We start from the raw sequence: 18,340 nt of genomic DNA on the forward strand, positions 1-18,340 counted from the left end.
GCATATCAGGAGTCATTGTCAAGGTCTTGGAGAAAGTAGTCAAGGGAAAAATACAGGAATGGATTGATGAAAATGAGATACTGTACAGAGGACAGCATGGCTTTGTGAAGGGTAGATCATGCCTCAGTAACTTGCTCAAGTTTTATAACAAGGTGACGGCTGAACTGGATAAGGGAAATGGGTTTACAGTGATACTGCTGGACCTGGCAAAGGCGTTTGACAGGATACCACATGGAATTCTAATCCGTAAACTACAACATATGGGAATGGATATAGGGTTGGTGAGATGGATAGCTGGGTGGTTGATGGAGAGATATCAAAGAGTAGTTTATTCAGGAGTAGAGTCCAAAAAAACGGCCTGTGACTAGTGGTGTGCCACAGGGTTCTGTTCTTGGACCACTGCTGTTTAATCTGTTCATTAACGATATAGGGAAGGGTCTAAGTGGGACAGTTCATTTGTTCGCTGATGATGCAAAGTTGGGTAGGGCGATAGTGAATGCAGAAGATGTCAAAGTCTTGCAAGATGACTTAGATAGAATAGAGTTCTGGACTAAGGAGAATGGATGTCAATTTAATGTGACAAAATGTAAGGTTATGCATTTCGGAGTGAAAAGATTAGCAGCAGTATACCACATTGGTGGAACTGTACTCCAAAAGATTGATGAGGCCAGGGACTTGGGAGTGTTGGTGGATAGGGAGATGAAGTTTAGGGGGCACATTGCGAAAGTAGCTAAATCAGCTCATCAACTCACTTGGTTGTTGAAAAATACCTTGACGAGCAGAGATAAACAAGTTATTGTACCTCTGTACTGAGCCCTGATAAGACCTCATCTCGACTACTGTGCCCAGATTTGGTCACCTCGGTTCCTTCTTGATGGGGAGGAGGTTGAGAGGATCCAGAGGTGAGTGACTAAGATGATAGCAGGTCTGTGGAATGAACCATATGAGAACAGGTTGAAGATTTGTGGGTTGCAGAAACTAGTTGATAGGCGGAAAAGGGGAGGCATGATTGAGACATTCAAATTGCTAAAAGGATTCTATAGGATTAATTCAGATGATATTTTTGAGATCAGGACTGGTGGTGGGAGAACTAGGGGACACCCATGGAAGCTGGGCAAGAGCGTGGTTAGCAGGGGTGTTAGATCTGGGTTCTTTACTTTTAGAGTGGTAAATGAGTGGAATAAGCTGCCAGAGTCTGTTGTGGGTGCTATGACAGGGAGCGAGTTCAAGGCAAGGTATGATAGATACTGTGAGAATGTTGAACAGTTGTGTGAACATGATGTTTAGGGCCTCCCTCGATGAGTCTAAGGACTCCTGGAGTAGCCTGTGGTAATAATAATAATAATAATAATAATAATAATAATATCAGGTGAAGAACAGTAACAGAAAAATAAATAAATAAAAGACTACTGATTTATGATTTATTTACATATACTTATGAATACACTTATGTATATTCATAAGCAACTGAACAAGACTTATTTAGTATCAAGCTAAAGCAACCAAAAGAATGCAGTATTTTTATTGAATTAAAGTTACAATTATGGAATATTAAGTGAGTGGCTTAGAAGTTTGACTATGTGATTTATTTATTTGGTCTACCTGGAGTATAATGGCTTTTTCGGTTAAGTGGTAAACTTTCTCCAATAAAAAGGATGTGGGTTCAAATTCTGCCGTGGGCATAGATGTTTGTTACTGTCTTTATGTGGGAGATTAATTTAACTGGTCAGTATGAATCCACTTACTCCTCTTAATGGAAGAATGAAGGGACCTGAATAAGTTCCATGTTTAGTCTCTAGAATAGAGGATCTTGATTACATAAAAAAATAAATAATGAATATCAAAAAAAAAAAATAATAATAACTAAATAAATAAATAAACTCCTCTCAGCCCACCAATGGTGTTAATGCACTATAAGTTTACAATCTTTTGTGGTGTGGACAGGCTTATGTGTTCGTCGAACATGTTGTTTATTATTTTAACGGTATAATAGAACACAGAAACTAAGTAAATAATTAATTTATTGACTTGATGCTGATATTTCGCTGGTATTATAACCAGCATCTTCAGAGCACAAAAACACTGTTTGTCACAATACGCGAGACTAAAACAACATGGTGTACTTAACCATGTTGTTTTATCTTTTGTGGTGGAAGTCATATAAATACTACAGTATAAGATGCTTTCAGTATTTGATACAGAAAATATCAAATCAATCTTCTCAGAGAAATATATAATTGCTTTTCTTTAAACAATCCAGAAGTCTAAATGTTGCTATTAACTATAAACCAGAATTCACTATGAGATACAAAGCAATCACATAAACAACTGTTTTTCTACATGTGCTACTACAAAACTAGGGTGATAAAAGAAGAGGCAAAATTAGCTCAATGAGTGCAGGTGAATAATTAGGGGAACTTTAACTATAAGGCCAGAGATTGGAAGATGAAAATGATATAAAGTGGGAAGGAAATGTAATTTATGCAATTAGAAGAAGATAATTGGTTGAAACAGCATGTGATGGAGAGGAACAAAGACTTGAAAGTGTTCGATTTATCCAAAACCAAAGTAGACATTTAACCTATGATTAGAGAGAGTGATCATAGTGACTTAGCCTATGAAGTTGCTCAGTATTGCATTTCAAATAATAAGGAAATGTATGCCAGTCTACAGAGAAAGTGAATAAGGTGAACTTAGGAGACAGCTTGGAGGAGCAGTAACATAGCATAGAAGCATTCAGGTTATTTATTTATTTATTTTTAATTTTCTTTTTACGTGGCTTTCACAAAAGAAAGATAATTTTTCTTAGTCATTCTAGGTGGAGATAGTGCAGTCACAGTATGAGAGAATAAAGGCTGATGAAATGAAGATGCTTTTACAAAATGTCAGAGGGAATGCAGACATGGGGTTAATAGCTATATAGTCCAAGAACATTGAGAACTGACAATACCTCGGATCAGGCTATTTAATTTAAGTCTCAACTCTAAGCAAAGTCTCATGGGAGTGAGGAGAAAGAAAGAAAAACACATCTGTTACATTAAGGATGATTCAAGACACAGGTATCAATTTACAGACCTGAAAGCATCTCAAGAGAAGTGATTAAGGTATTGAAAGAGCTGGTCAAAGGCAGGATTTAGGAATGGGTGGATAAGAATATGAAACGATAGTCTACAGTGGTCAACATGGTTTTGTGAAGGATAGGTCTTGCCTTAGCAATTAATTTATCACTTTCTATAACACATGACTGTTCAATTGGATAAAAGAAATAGTTGCACAATGATACTGCAAAGGCATATGAATGGATAATGCATAGAAAGCAGTGTTTTTATATATATATATATATATATATATATATATAAATTCTGTTCCAGAAGTCAGAGGTGGAGGAAATAAAAGAGGAAGAGAAGAAGTAGATTTTTTTTGCATGTTTGCAGTTGCACATTAAAGGAATACTGGGCAGCTGCTGCTCCTGTATTAACAACAGAAAGCAGAAGAATGATGATTGCCAGTTCAGTGGAGCAATGACAATTGAAGAACCTGTAGAACAGTGCATCTGTGAAATAGACACTGTAGCAGTCTATATCACAGATGCAATGAATATGCAAATCTGTAAGCGAGAGATCATCTATGAGTCAAAATGCCCTCCTCTATAGCATCAAGGACTTTTAGGAAAGTTTTAGATGCACTAACCCACACACACGTGAGCAGTATTCTAAGTATGGATGGATTTGGGTTTTGTATAAAGTTAAGAGTTGGTTGGTTGGGTGTAAAATAAGAATTGTTAAATAGCCTCTTGAATGAAATAGAATGGCTAGTTTTTTGCATACTGAGGAAGATATTGCTGCAATGTGTTTATGCCAGAAGAGACTGGAGGCAAACATTAGTTCAAGCAGAGAGATCTATCTTGTTTGGTGATTTGTGTATCACTTATGGTAAGTGCAGGTGAGCTGAGAATTCTTTTGCAAGAGAAAAGGCAACACTGTTTTGGTAGCATTGAAAGTGACAGATTGTTCTCAGCCCACTGAAGGATGATCAAAGTTTAAGGCACTAATTGTAGATAATCTTGAAGCCTGGGATGTCAGAGTACTGCATGATTTGTCAAAGGGGTAGTGTAAAAATAATCATAATTTAAAATTATGAATATTTTTTACAAAATGTTTATGTTAGTACATTATTAGTTTTGGTTTCATAACATGTATTGCCGGTACTTGCGATGTGCCCGTTATTGATGTTATTTTGTCAAAATGAAATGCAAAGCATTTAAAAAAATGCATGTGCTTACTGGACTTGGATAGATGTGTTACCTTCAGAAATTTTATTGTAGTTTAATATTATTAAGTGTTGTGTTTTATAAAGCCATTCTCATTACGCTAATGGAAACAACATGTCAGCCATTATACCTAACTTCTTGCTTTCATGGAGTGAGCATGCTCGCCAAGGAGTTTGCTGGGTGATTGAGAGCTGACAGAGAGAGAGAGAGCGTTCGGTATTGAAGAAACGAAAAAAAAAAAGAGAGAGTTAATGGAAGTTTAAGAATGCAGACTGGAGGAATTTTGTTCTTATGAAGTTTATTTAATTTTATGTGACAGTCAGAAGAATATTAATAGTAGATTCCGAAAAGAAATAACAAAACTGTGAGCCTTTAAACTGGAGAAGTTGAGACTGTCAACAAATAATTAGTAAATAAAAGAAGTTATTGCAGTTGATGTTCTAAAGGAATGTTCACAGAAACACTGACTGGAAAGTTTCACCTGGATGCCGGTGAAAATGCCTGGATATATTTGTTATTTCTACTGAAAAGGGCGACGGAATTAGCTCAACTTAGATATGTTGTTTTTGAAGTAGTAGAAGAAACTTTTTTTCTCTGGTACAAAAATTAGTAAATTGTGCATCAAACTGAACTGCAAAAGGTAAGAGTATTTATACTTCAGTGAGGAATAATATTGTATTCTACATAAGGGTAATAAGACAGGATCGCATGGAAAAGTAGAAGAAATGTTTATATTTTCGGAAAAGGCCCTAACAAAGAAAGTGACTATGAGTATTTTGTTTTCACAACAAAAATTGAGCTAATTTTTTTTTGTGAAAACAAGGTGTTTAATCTGGTATGATTAAGTATATGCTAAACAATCCAGTAATAGAATGAGTCAGAGAATGGATGATTTTAATATTTTTGGATAAGAAAATCTCTAAAATGTAGATGTATTTTAGAAGACCTTGGATCCAGTATTTTGTAGTTATGTAATTTTATCTAAAGTGAATATATTGTTTTAGTTTTATTAAATGTATTTTTTGTGTTTGGTCTTGAGTCAGTGATTTATCAGATTCTAAAAGAAACAGTTAAAAGTCATTGCATCAATCGGAATTGAACCCTTGTGTAAATAATAATAAACATTCGGAATAATAAAAAAAAATCTTAATAGAGATCATCTCATAACAAATGGTGATTAATAATCTTCTTCAATACAGTAGGATGAATGGAGAGTACTATCACCTACAATGCTCTTCATAGGAATAGTGATCGATAATAGGTCATTTATGTATGTACAAAAGAAAGAGAGTAGGTCATAGAACAATGCCTAGAGGCACTCCTGAATTGGTGGTGAAGCTTGAAGAGAGAGGGAACCATCCATCCTGACTTGCAGAGAATGACCAGAGAGAAAGGTTGTTATCCAATTAAAGAGAGTGGCAGGAAGACCTGACAAACTGCCCATCCTGCTAAACAATTTGTTTAGCAGTACACAATGCCAGATAATGTATGAATTGCAGGTGATATGAACTACCTGTGGCAAGCTGAATTTTTTCTTCAAATGTATTTATATATTATCTGTTGAACCAGGGTTTGGAAAGTGGAGGAGGATTTTGGGTAGAACAGGGAATGAAAGCCTTCATGTCAGTGATGATAATTTCTGAGACTTGTTTGCAGCAGGTGTTAAAGTCAAAAGCAGGGGATTCTAAATTAGCCATTCACTGACAGACTATGTTAGATCTCACAAAGGCCCAGGTGCCAACCTTGTGGCAAAAGGAATCATGAAATGTGTAGTTTGAGCATTGGAAGTGGGTAGTAGATGTAATTGCAATCTGGTATGCTTACTGGGTTTCTGTCAAGAGTAAGATGTCTTGTCTGGAATAGTGCAACAAATAGTGAGCGTTATTTATGATGGTGTAAATGCCACAGATGTTAATAAAGGGGAACTGGAAGTAAGATTTTACTGAGGAGATTCTGGTGTGGTTTGTATGTGTACATACAAACCACACCAGACCTTTCGTGTGTACACCCACGAAAGGTTATTTGCAAACCTATAGTACATTTGGTACCATGGGTAAACTACAGATTTTTTTCCCCATTTTTTTATCAACTTGATATATACATATATTTTTTTTTGTATATATGTTTTCTTTTTTTTACATAGTCTGGAAACCCTGCTCTAGAGACCAAACATGGAACTTTTGCAAGCCACTTCGGACTTGTGATTCAGCAGTTAGAATTCAATTCTAACTGCTGAATCACAATTTAAATATAGACAGACTATGTATTGCTCTGTATAATGTTCCATTTACCCCATATAAATGTAGTATTTTGAAAAGTTTTTCTCTATGCATCTTTTAGTATGCCTTTTCCAGATCTACAAAACTAAAGTACAAATGTGTGAAAGCCCATGAAGCAAGTGGGTGTGAGAATGACCAAGTGAGGAATCCACTCTTTCAAGCAAAAATATTGAACAGGTTAGTCAATTCAGAATGGAAAGGTGGGTGGGGGACTACAGAGATGCTGCAGTTTCTATATACTAATGCCAGAAGTATCAGAAACAAGAGGGAGGAGTTTCTGGTATTGGATAGTGCAACCTTGCCAAAAGTTACAGGTATTAGTGAGACTAATACCTATAACTTTAATACCTATAATAGTATTGGCTAACAGCAGATGATATAGTTACAGGGATTGAATGTGAAGGATGTAGTATTTTCAGGAAATATAGAGAAGATAGGAATGGGGGAAGGAGTACTGCTGATGATAGCAGATTAATCGCAAAAAGAACAGAAGACAGGTGGGAGGGTGGCTGTTCATTTAGCAATCTGATGTGAGCTTAAGGCCAGTAAGATAAAATATACACTTGGTTGTTGCTATAGGGCAGGCAGTTTCATAGATGACCTGGAAGACATGCATTACCAAATTAGTACAATGAGTACAGGTCAAGTGATTATTATGGGGGACTTCAACTATGTAGATATAGACTGGAAGGAAGAAAGATCACATGGCAGGAAGGAAATAGAATTTATACACTTGCTAAGAGATAATTACTTAAGGCAGCATGTGAAGGAGGGGGATGGGCTGGGAGAGTATTAGAACTGGTCATAGGATCAGAAGAGTTATCCATAACCAAGGTGACCGCATTGCCTCCGACTGGGGAAAGTGACCATGTGACTATGGCAATACATAGTCACCACCTCTTTACATGTGGTGTTGACTTAGGAGATTGTAAAACATGAGGAATTTTCTGTCAAGAAGGGGTATTTGTGGAACTACAAGGCAAGTAATTATGCCATGCTTAGGAAGAAGCTTAAATCTCTACCATAGCATAAAACACTGAGGTAAGGTGTCTTCTAGAGAAAGCAGTATTAAATTGTATACCTAGGGTAAGGAGGGTTAATCAGATAGGAGTTAGATGGGTGAGTAATATCATTAAGAATGAGCTACAACAGAAGAAAATGATGTGGAGGGTATATAAGGAGAAAGGTGACCAGCATGGCAAGGAAGGCAAAATCAGATTATGAGAAGAATGCAGCCAAGCAGGCCAAAGAAAATCCCAAAGAGTCCTTTCATAAATAAGTTCCCACCAGTTTTCACTTTCAAAAGTTTTATTTTTTACATTAAGAAGTTTTGCACATTTCCTGGGAGTAGGAAATGTGCAAAAGAATAGTGGTTTATATTTCTGCAAGAGGGCTTTCAGATCATCATTATGTTGACGAAATCTGCAACAATTTCACTGTAATGTTTCATTTCTTTTTGGTGGTATCATCTGGTTTCCTATGTTGAGTAATTCAGTTTTTATTGGCTCTGGATTTTTTCTTTTTTTAAAACTGAGGGCAGCCAGTATCCATCATTTCTTCTTTATCATGAAAAATATCCAACATATCATCAAATCCACTCTAGAGCAGATAGTCCAGTCTATGGCAGTGAATGTGTAGGCATGCATATGGAAGAAGATGCTGCTTCCTGCATGTAGGAGGGAGAGACTGTTTTTACTGTTGAGCACATGCTCAACAACTCTTCCTCTAATGTTTGTTTAAGCACTATACTGCAGAGTTGTCCATTTAATTCCTCCATTAAAAGTAAGGGAGGTGGTAAATGCAATATAACATCATCAAGGTCATCTTGAGAGATATTAGGTCATCATGAGAAATATTTGTGGCAAGAGGAATGCAGGTACAGCATACTGGTAATAGAGTTCCAACTGATAATTTGATAGCAACTGCTTCTACTGTATGTTAGTATTGAGTGAAACTTGCTTAGTTAGGAAAGAAGATGCAGCATACTGTTAATAGATTTCCAACTCAGAATTGGACACAACTGCTTCTACTTTAGTATTGAGTGAAATCTGCTGAATGGGTGCCCACAAGGTTGGTAACTCCTCTATAAGCAGGTTCATCTCCTGTCCTGACCTTGCAAACTACTACCATCAATACATTAGTATTGATGGTAGTATTTTACATATTTCCTGGGAGTAGGAAATGTGCAAAAGAATAGTGGTTTATACTTCTGCAAGAGAGCTTTCAGATCATCATTGTGTTGACAAAATCTGCAACAAATTCATTGTAACGTTTCATTTCTTTTTGGTGGTATCTGGCTTCCTGTGTTGAGTAATTCTGCTTTTATTGGCTATGGATTTTTTCTTTTTTTAAAACTGAGGGCAGCCAGTATCCATCATTTCTTCTTTATCATGAAAAATATCCAAAACATCGTCAAATCCACTCTAGAACATTAGGTGCATTAATTATTTTGTCTTTTATGAAGGGGGGGGAATGGAGGTAACCATGCCATCTGTTGACAGTACATCTAATAAATGGTCTCAAGCCATTTCTTTGAGCTTCTGTGGTGCATGTTCCATTATCGTTTTTATTTGCTTTTTGTGCATCTTTGATGTGTCCTCATAAACAAGTTCATACTGATTTATCTCCTTATTTGCTCTAGGGAGACGGTGAGCAATTAATATCATTCAGTGATACTGTAATTGTAAGAATGTATGACAGAAATATAAGTTTGAATCCCTGTAGTGTAAGGAAGTTTACCAGATATTGCTGATACTTTTGCATTACTCTTCACCTCCTGATAAGTGACCCATTGATGCATTTATATTTTAGATCTCTCTCATTCTTCCACATTTGGAAAGTTCAGGAATAAGACGGATGGTCTCCCTCACAATTAGAGCATTTTGGTATATTGCTCTTAGAATCACTGTGTTTATGGTCTTTACTATAGCATCAAGCACAGATGGCAGAGCCACAATACACTGTTTGAAAAAAACCCATACTCCTCACATTTAACACAGCACAAAGTGTTTGGGAGATAGAGCCTTAGTGGGAGATAGCCTGCTTTGACAAATATTTGCACATTTGGTGTGTTTAATTTAAGGATGATGATGATGATCCTGGTGGGAACCAAGTGACTATCCCTATGTAGGAGTATTCTCCTCATGGTTGTGAATCTCTGATCTTTCATTTCGAAGCAGATTTCTTCATCTGGTATTTTGAAGAGATCCCACTCTGATATTATGCCACCGGAAAAGTTTCAAGTTTTATGGCTGGTTAACTGTAATTGGTATTCCCCTAATAGATGTGCGAAGTAACTCTTCTGATGGTGTTTTTGATAAATATATCTCTTGAACGGAGCCTCTCTATTGCATCACCACCAACAGAAAAAGCTCTGACTCACTTTGCCTCCAATGCATGCATACCTAACAATGGCAAATGCCCCCCCCCCAATCATTCCAACTACCCAACATATAATACTCCCTATATCCTTTTGCCAAAAAAGAAATCAGAAACCTATTGGCTAAATTAGACACAAAAAAATCTCCTGGCCCTGATGGCATTCCTCTAATTGTCCTGAAGGTCTGTGCACCAGAACTGACTCCTCTCCTATGCCACCTGTACGTACCCCTCTTACTCCACTGGTATATATCCCAAAGTCTGGAAATTGGCCTATATTCAATCCAATCCCAAAAAGGGAATAGACTGAATCACTGCCACCTAACTACTGCCATATCTCAACCACCTCAGTCCTCTCTAAAGTGATGAAGAAAACCATCAATTCTCAACTCCTACTCTACCTTGAAGGTACCCAGCCATTAAGTGACCACAAGTATACGGATTCCATCAATGCCGATCAACAGGAGATCTACTCTCAGATATCACCTATCTCTGAACAAATACCATGGAGAAATTTGGTGAATCCCAAGTGGTTGCATTTGATATCTCTAAAGCCTTTGCCTGGGTCTGGCACAAAGGCTTACTAAGCAAGCTCCTATCATTTGGACTGTCTCAGGACTCCTGCAGATGTATTGCCAGCTTTCTGTCTAGATGCACACTATGTGTGTGATGGTAGATGACTCCCTATCCTCTCACCATCCAACTAATGCTGGGGCCCCCACAAGGTTCAGTTCTCTCATGACCCTCTTCCTTCTGTGTATCAATGATCTACTTCAGTTGACCTCCAGCCCAATACACAATTTTGCAGATGACAGCACATTGCACTTCTCCTTTTTCATTTGACAAACCCTACTCCACACAACTCACTTCAACCCACAGAACATCATCCACCACTGCCCTTAATTCTGACCTCCAGGCCATCCTCTGATGGGACTCAGATAACCTTGTCAACTTCAATGCTAGTAAAACCAATTCTGTCTTATTTCTACAAAAAAGAACCATTTTACCCCAGTTATTTTGATAACACTTAAATTCCCAGACAAGATGATATTTCTCTTCTTGGAATTACCCTGACATCAGACCTCTCCTGGCATAAACACATTACAACCATTGCATCCTCAGCTTCCAAAAAACTAGGATTTCTCTTTTGCTCAAGACGTTACTTCACCTCTAAACAGCTGTTAACCTTATACAAATCACAAATCTTCCCAGCTATCAAATACTGTTCTCACATTTGGAGTAGGCTACTAAAAGCTCCCTCAAAATGCTTGACTCAATACAGAGGAGGCAATTAGACTTATAAATGACCCATCTCTTACCAACTCACCCCCCCACCTCACCTTCACATAGACGTTTGGTCTCTGCAATTTGTATATTCTATAAATATTTCAATGGGAAATGTTCATCTGAAACAGCATAAATAATTCCCCCACTCTGTACTAAGCCCACTGGAACACGTACAGCTGCTGCCCAACATTCTTTCACAGTACACCTTGAAACCCACAGAATAAGTTTCTTTTCCGCCTCCATCCCTGCTACCTCTGTACTGTGGAACAGTCTTCTCCCTGATGTATTTCCCAAGGAATACAATATGCAGGCTTTTAAATCAAATGTCAACAAGTTTCTCCTTTCCCAACCCACTACTGATATACGGTACTAACATACTATAGGTTCACCAGCCAAACTCTTGTGTGTTTGGGCCCAACATTAAAAAAAAAAAAAAAAATCACATCACAAAAATAATACTAGAACATTACTATGCTATTTAGAAAAATAAATAAAATAAAAAATAAGTAAACAACAATGACAACAAATATATATATATATATATATATATATATATATATGTATATATGCATACTGTGAGTACAGAAAACTCATACCTTTTTGGCAGGGAATGGTCCTTTACACCTGCAGTCATACCAAACTACGGCAATAGCAGCCATAAAATTAGAACCATAGTTGAGCGAAATAGGACTTAAGAAACTGAGAATATGCTGCTTCACTGCCTTTTAAGAAAAAAAAATTTAATAATAACGAAAATGATGTCTTATTTATTCATTTAAGCTCTGCTCAACAAATTATATAACAGAATGGAAAAAAAAAAAATGTGTGTGTGTGTGTGACACACACAAAAACTTTTTGAGGATCTTGTTTACTTAATAGAAAGGAGGAACAAAAGCTGATTCAATTTCTTTTTTCTGTTTAAACAAGCAACAAAATGAAGAATTCTTGCATAAAATTTATGAAATTAATTACCATTAAAACAGCAACTTCACATTTAAAACAAATTTAATAAATTTAGCTGTAATGATACACTTCAGAGGGTGCTTAAGGGTCAAAGCTGTATAACTGAGAGGAGACCTCCACATAGCCTTTAAAGGAATGCGGAGAACTGACAGGGTTTCTGACCTAATGTCCAATCCTCACCTTCTCGTGGTGCACCGTGTTTGAAATCTCCTGGATACTAAACGAACGAGGATGAGCTGGCAATTTGGGATTTAGCCGACCAAATTGTATTCTTATTGGTTAAACCAAAATACCAAATGATGGTACAGCATGACAAAATTTCATGCCGGCTGGTGCGTTGCCAGGTTAAACAAATCCCCCCATTGCTTTGGCCAGGGAACCAGGGCAAACAGCGAAAAGTCAGCTACCGGAACAAATCTGAAAACACACCCCAACTCAACATCACCAGAGTTAAAGATCGGTACTATCAACATAAGAAGCCTGAATGGCACAGAAATGGAGCTAGCTGAGCAATTAGATAAGTACCAGATCGACATAATAGGGGTGATTGAAACAAAAAAGACAAAAACTGGTGAGATCTGTTATATTCAGACAATGACAATCAAGGAAAAGAAGGAGTAGCCATAGTATTCAACACAAAATACGAGGCTAATCTTCTTGAATTGCAGGCAGTCTCAAGTAGAGTAATGTGGACAAATATGAGAATGGGGAACCGGACAATGAGACTAATTTGTGCCTATGGTCCAACAAAAGGTTCTACTAAGGTAGAAGTGGAGGAATTTTTTGAGGCTTTAGAAAAAGCAATTGACACAATGAAAATGGAAAAGTTAGTCTTGTTGGGGATCTAAATAGCAGAGTAGGAAATGATTGTCAGACATACAAAAATATTTTGGGAAAACTTGGAAAAAAAAGAGCAAAGCTAATAATCATGGCAAATATCTGTTGGATTTCTGCTCAGGACATGGATTGGTTATTACTAACACTATGTTCCAACATAAAAATGTGCACAAATTCACATGGAGAGAAGAGGCAAGGAATAAGAAATGTCTCATTGGCTATGTTATTGTTGATAGTGATGTTTATTCCATGGTGCAGGACACCAGAGTGTACAGAGGATTTGAAATTGGAAGTGATCACTATTTAGTCTTCAGCAGGATAAAACTGAATTTCATATTGAAAAGAATAACATGAAAGAAAGTTTTAAAGCGAATAAAAGTTGAGCAACTCTCAGATGTGAACTGTAGACTAAATTACACAAAGATTATTGAAGAAAAAATGAAACAGTTTGAGAACAGGAACCAAACTTTAGAGGTTCAGTGGCAAGCTTCGAAGAAAACCTTGATTGATTCAGCCAGAGAGGCATGTGGTGAGGTTGTCTGCAAGGATAGAAAAATCAGAACTCCATGGTGGACACAGGAAGTTAAAGAGGCAGTGAAGAAAAAGAAGAAGAAGTCAAAATACGAGGCTAATCTTCTTGAATGGCAGTCAGTCTCAAGTAGAGTAATGTGGGCAAATATGAGAATGGGGAAGTGGACAATGAGACTTATTTGTGCCTATGGTCCCACAGAAGGTTCTACTAAGGTAGAAGTGGAGGAATTTTTTGAAGCTTTAGAAAAAGCAACTGACACAATGAAAAAGGAAAAGTTGGTCCTTGTTGGGGATCTAAATAGTAGAGTAGGAAATGATTGTGAGACATACAAAAATATTTTGGGAAAATTTGGAGAAAAGAGCAAAGCTAATAATAATGGCAAATATCTGTTGGATTTCTGCTCAGGACATGGACTGATTATTACTAACACCATGTTCCAACATAAAAATGTCCACAAATTCACATGGAGAGAAGAGGCTAGGAATAAGAAAAGTCTCATTGACTATGTTATTGTTGATAGTGATGTTTTCTCCCTGCTGCAGGACACCAGAGTGTACAGAGGATTTGAAATTGGAAGTGATCACTATTTAGTCTTGAGCAGGATAAAATTGAATTTCATATTGAAAAGAATAACATGTAAGAAAGTTTTAAAGCGAATAAAAGTTGAGCAGCTCTCAGATGTAAACTGTAGACTAAAATACAGAAATATTATTGAAAAGAAAATGAAAGAGTTTGAGAACAGGAATCAAACCTTGGAGATTCAGTGGCAAACACTGAAGGAAACATTGATTGATTCTGCCAGAGAGGCATGTGGTGAGGTTGTGTGCAAAGATAAAAAAATCAGAACTCCCTGGTGGACACAGGAAGTTAAAGAGGCAGTGAAGGAAAAGAAGAAAGCATATCAAAAGTTCCTGGCAAATAAGTCAGCTTTTACTCTTACAGAATACAGAGACAAATGTAAGAAAGCTAAACAGTGTGTAAAACTAGCTAAACAAAAGTCATGGGAGGACTTTGGCAAGAATATAGAAAATAAATATCAAGAAGGTGGCAAAATATTCTGGAGGTTGTTGAAGAAGCTTAGGAATGGAGGAAAGAGTGCTGTAAAAGGAATTAGAGATGATAAAGGTGAAATGAAAACAGGAGAAAAAGATATCCTTGAAGTATGGAGTAATTACTTTGAAAAACTGCTAAAGGAAACAAGCAGTGATGACAGCACAGTGATAAAAAACACTGACCAGGCATGCAGTCAGGAATACATATCCATACTTGAAGTAGAAAAAGCCATCAAAGGCTTGAAATGTGGAAAGGCAGCAGGAGTAGATGATATTCGACCAGAAATGCTGAAGTATGGTGGTAAAAGAGTCTTACAGTGGCTGCACTGCATAGTTCAGAAAGCTGGACAGAGGGACGAATTCCCGATGATTGGAGTAGAGCTCTAATAGTACCCATATATAAAAAGGGAAATAAAACTGAATGTGAGAATTACAGAGGTATTTCCCTATTGAGTGTTCCTGGCAAGATGTATGCAAGTATACTTGAGAAACGGTTGAGAAGAATTGTGGAAGAAAAGCTTGGTGAAGAACAAGCTGGATTCAGGACAAATAGAGGCTGTCAGGATCAGATCTTCACTTTACGACAAATAGTCGAGAAAGCATGGGAATATAACAAAGATCTGTATTTAAGTTTTGTTGATTTGAAAAATTCATATGACAAGGTGCCAAGAGAGAAGCTATTCAATACGCTGCAGTTATATGGTGTCAATGGGGCATTATATCAAGCAATACTTAGTCTTTATTTGAGTTGTGAGTCAGCAGTTAGAATTGAAGGAAGTACAGGAAGATGGTTTAATGTTAAATCTGGTGTGAGACAAGGATGTACATTATCCCCTCTGTTATTCATTATCTATATGGATCACATTATGAAGGAATGTGGTATTAAACCTGATATCAAAATTGGAGATGTTAATGTCAGCTCTTTGCTTTATGCGGATGATGTTATACTTCTAAATAAATCCGCTACAAGTCTGCAATATTCTCTGACTAAATTGAATAGCTGTTGTAATAGATATGGTATGAAGGTCAGCAATAAAAAGACAAAGACAATGAAAATAGGCAGAATCATTGAAAATGTCAACTGTGTTGTGAATGGAGAACCTGTGGAACAAGTAAAACATTTCAGCTACTTAGGCATAATTTTTACTGAAGATGGTAAACTAAATATAGAAATAGACAACAGAATCAGCAAAGCTGGTATCGTGGGAAGTCAATTGAATAAATTCATATGGAATAAGAAAGAAATTAGTCGGAACACTAAATTAGCTGTATACAAGACTGTGTTCAAACCAATTTTAACTTATGGATCTGAGAGCTGGGTCAGAAGTAAAACACTTGACCAAAGACTAGAGACCGCAGATATGAGAGTCCTGAGAAAGATTAGAGGCGTGAACAGATGGCATCAATGGCAATATCATATTAAAAATGAGGATATTAGGAAAGAACTTGACATTGTCAGCATCCAGGAATGCGTTAGCAGAGCTAATCTCAGATGGTATGGTCACTTGAATAGAATGGGAGAGGAAAGATTAGCAAAACAAGTGTTCTCTGCCAGGTTGGCAGGAAAACGACCCAGAGGAAGACCAAGATATAGGTGGATTGATACGGTACAAAGTGCCTTAGACAATAGAAATATAAGATCTGATAATGTTGGAGTCTTGACAAGTAACAGACTGATTTGGAGGAAAATTGTAGATAGGAAGTTAGTAATGATGTAATTTTTTCATGTAGTACTGTCATATCCTGTACACCCCTTGAGGGTACATGGCAGGAATTTGATGATGATGATGATGAGGAGGAAAAGAAGAAAGCATATTAAAATTTCCTGACAAATAAGTCAGCTTGTGCTCTTAGAGAATACAGAGACAAATGCAAGAAAGCTAAACACTGTGTAAAACTAGCTAAACAAAAGTCATGGGAAGACTTTGGCAAAACATAGAAAATAAATATCAAGAAGGTTGTAAGATATTCTGTGGTTGTTGGAGAAGCTTAGAACTGGAGGAAAGAGTGCTGTAAAAGGAGTTAGAGATGATAAGGGTGACATGAAAACGAGAGAAAAAGATATCCTTGAAGTATGGAATAATTACTTCGAAAAATTGCTAAATGAAACAAGCAGTGATAGCACAGTGGTAAAAAACACTCAACAGGTATACAGTCAGGAATACATATCCATACTTGAAGTAGAAAAAGACATCAAAGGCTTGAAATGTGGAAAGGCAGCAGGAGTAGATGATATTCGATCAGAAATGCTGAAGTGTGGTGATATAAAAGTCTTACGGTGGCTGTACTGCATAGTTCAGAGGGACGAATTCCTGATAATTGGAGTAGAGCTCTCATAGTACCCATATATAAAAAGGGGAATAAAACTGAATCTGAGAATTACAGATGTATTTCCCTACTGAGTGTTCCTGGCAAGATTTATGCCAGTAGACCTGAGAAACGGTTGAGAAGAATTGTGGAAGGAAAGCTTGGTGAAGAACAAGCTGGATTCAAGCCAAATAGAGGCTGTCAGGATCAGATCTTCACTTTACGACAAATAGTAGAGAAATCATGGGAATGTAACAAATATCTGAATTTAAGTTTTGTTGATTTGGAAAAGGCAGATAATAAGGTGCCAAGAGAGAAGCTATTCAATACTCTACAGTTATATGGTGTCAATGGGGCATTATATCAAGCAATACTTAGTCTTTATTCGAGTTGCAAGTCAGCAATTAGAATTGAAAGAAGTACAGGAAGATGGTTTGAATGTTAAATCTGGTGTGAGGCAAGGATGTACATTATCCCCTCTGTTATTCATTATCTATATGGATCACATTATGAAGGAAAGTGGTATTGAACATGATATCAGAATTGGAGATGTTACTGTATGCGCTTTGCTTTATGCGGATGATGTTATACCTCTAAATAAATCCGCTACAGGTTTGCAAGATTCCTTGACTAAATTGAATAACTGTTGTAATAGATATGATATGAAGGTCAGCAATAAAAAGACAAATACAATGAAAATAGTTAGAACTGTTGAAAGTGTCAACTGTGTTGTAAATGGAGAACCTGTGGAAGAAGTAAAACATTTCAGCTACTTAGGCACGTTTTTTAGTGAAGATGGTAAATTAAATATGGAAATAGACAACAGAATCAACAAAGCTGGTATGGTAGGAAATCAGTTGAATAAATTCATATGGAATAAGAGAGAAATTAGTCGGAACATTAAATTATCTGCATATACAAGACAGTGTTCAAACCAGTTTTAACTTACGGATCTGAGAGCTGGGTCAGAAGTAAAGCACTTGACCAAAGACTAGAGACCGCAGATATGAGAGTCCTGAGAAAGATTAGAGACCTGAACAGATGGCATCAATGGTAATATGATATTAAAAATGAGGATATTAGGAAAGAACTAGACATTGTCAGTATCCAGGAATGTGTTAGTGGAGCTAATCTCAGGTGGAATGGTCACTTAAACAGAATGTGCGAGGAAAGATTAGCAAAACAAGTATTCTCTGCCAGTGTTGGCAGGAAAATGACCCAGAGGAAGACCAACATATAGGTGGATTGATACGGTACAAAGTGCCTTAGACGATAGAAATATAAGATCTAATAATGTTGGGTCTTAACAAGTAACAAACTGATTTGAAGGAAAATTGTGGATAGGAAGTTAGTAATGATGTGAGTTTGTCATATAGTACTATCATATCCTGTATACCCCTTGAGGGTACATGTCAGGAATTTGATGATGAAGATG

At 36.9% G+C, this 18,340-nt stretch overlaps 1 protein-coding gene across 5 annotated transcripts in view; it reads right to left on the minus strand.

The window, feature by feature from the left end:
* Window positions 1-18,340, minus strand: part of LOC150094270 (protein DOP1A) — a 613,349-nt gene that overhangs the window by 233,847 nt on the left and 361,162 nt on the right. For all 5 annotated transcript variants that reach the window (XR_016550242.1, XM_090412136.1, XM_090412135.1 and 2 more), the window contains one exon: window positions 11,811-11,936. Coding sequence is in view for 4 of the 5 variants with exons in the window: in XM_090412136.1 (XP_090268262.1) it covers window positions 11,811-11,936 (126 nt within the window). In the remaining variant the exon portion in view is untranslated. The remainder of the gene's footprint in view (window positions 1-11,810; window positions 11,937-18,340) is intronic.

The sequence above is a fragment of the Typopeltis vanoorti genome, chromosome 22 (assembly GCF_054136105.1).
Source record: "Typopeltis vanoorti isolate ZY-2024b chromosome 22, IOZ_Tvanoo_1.0, whole genome shotgun sequence".
Lineage (NCBI taxonomy): Eukaryota > Metazoa > Arthropoda > Arachnida > Uropygi > Thelyphonidae > Typopeltis > Typopeltis vanoorti.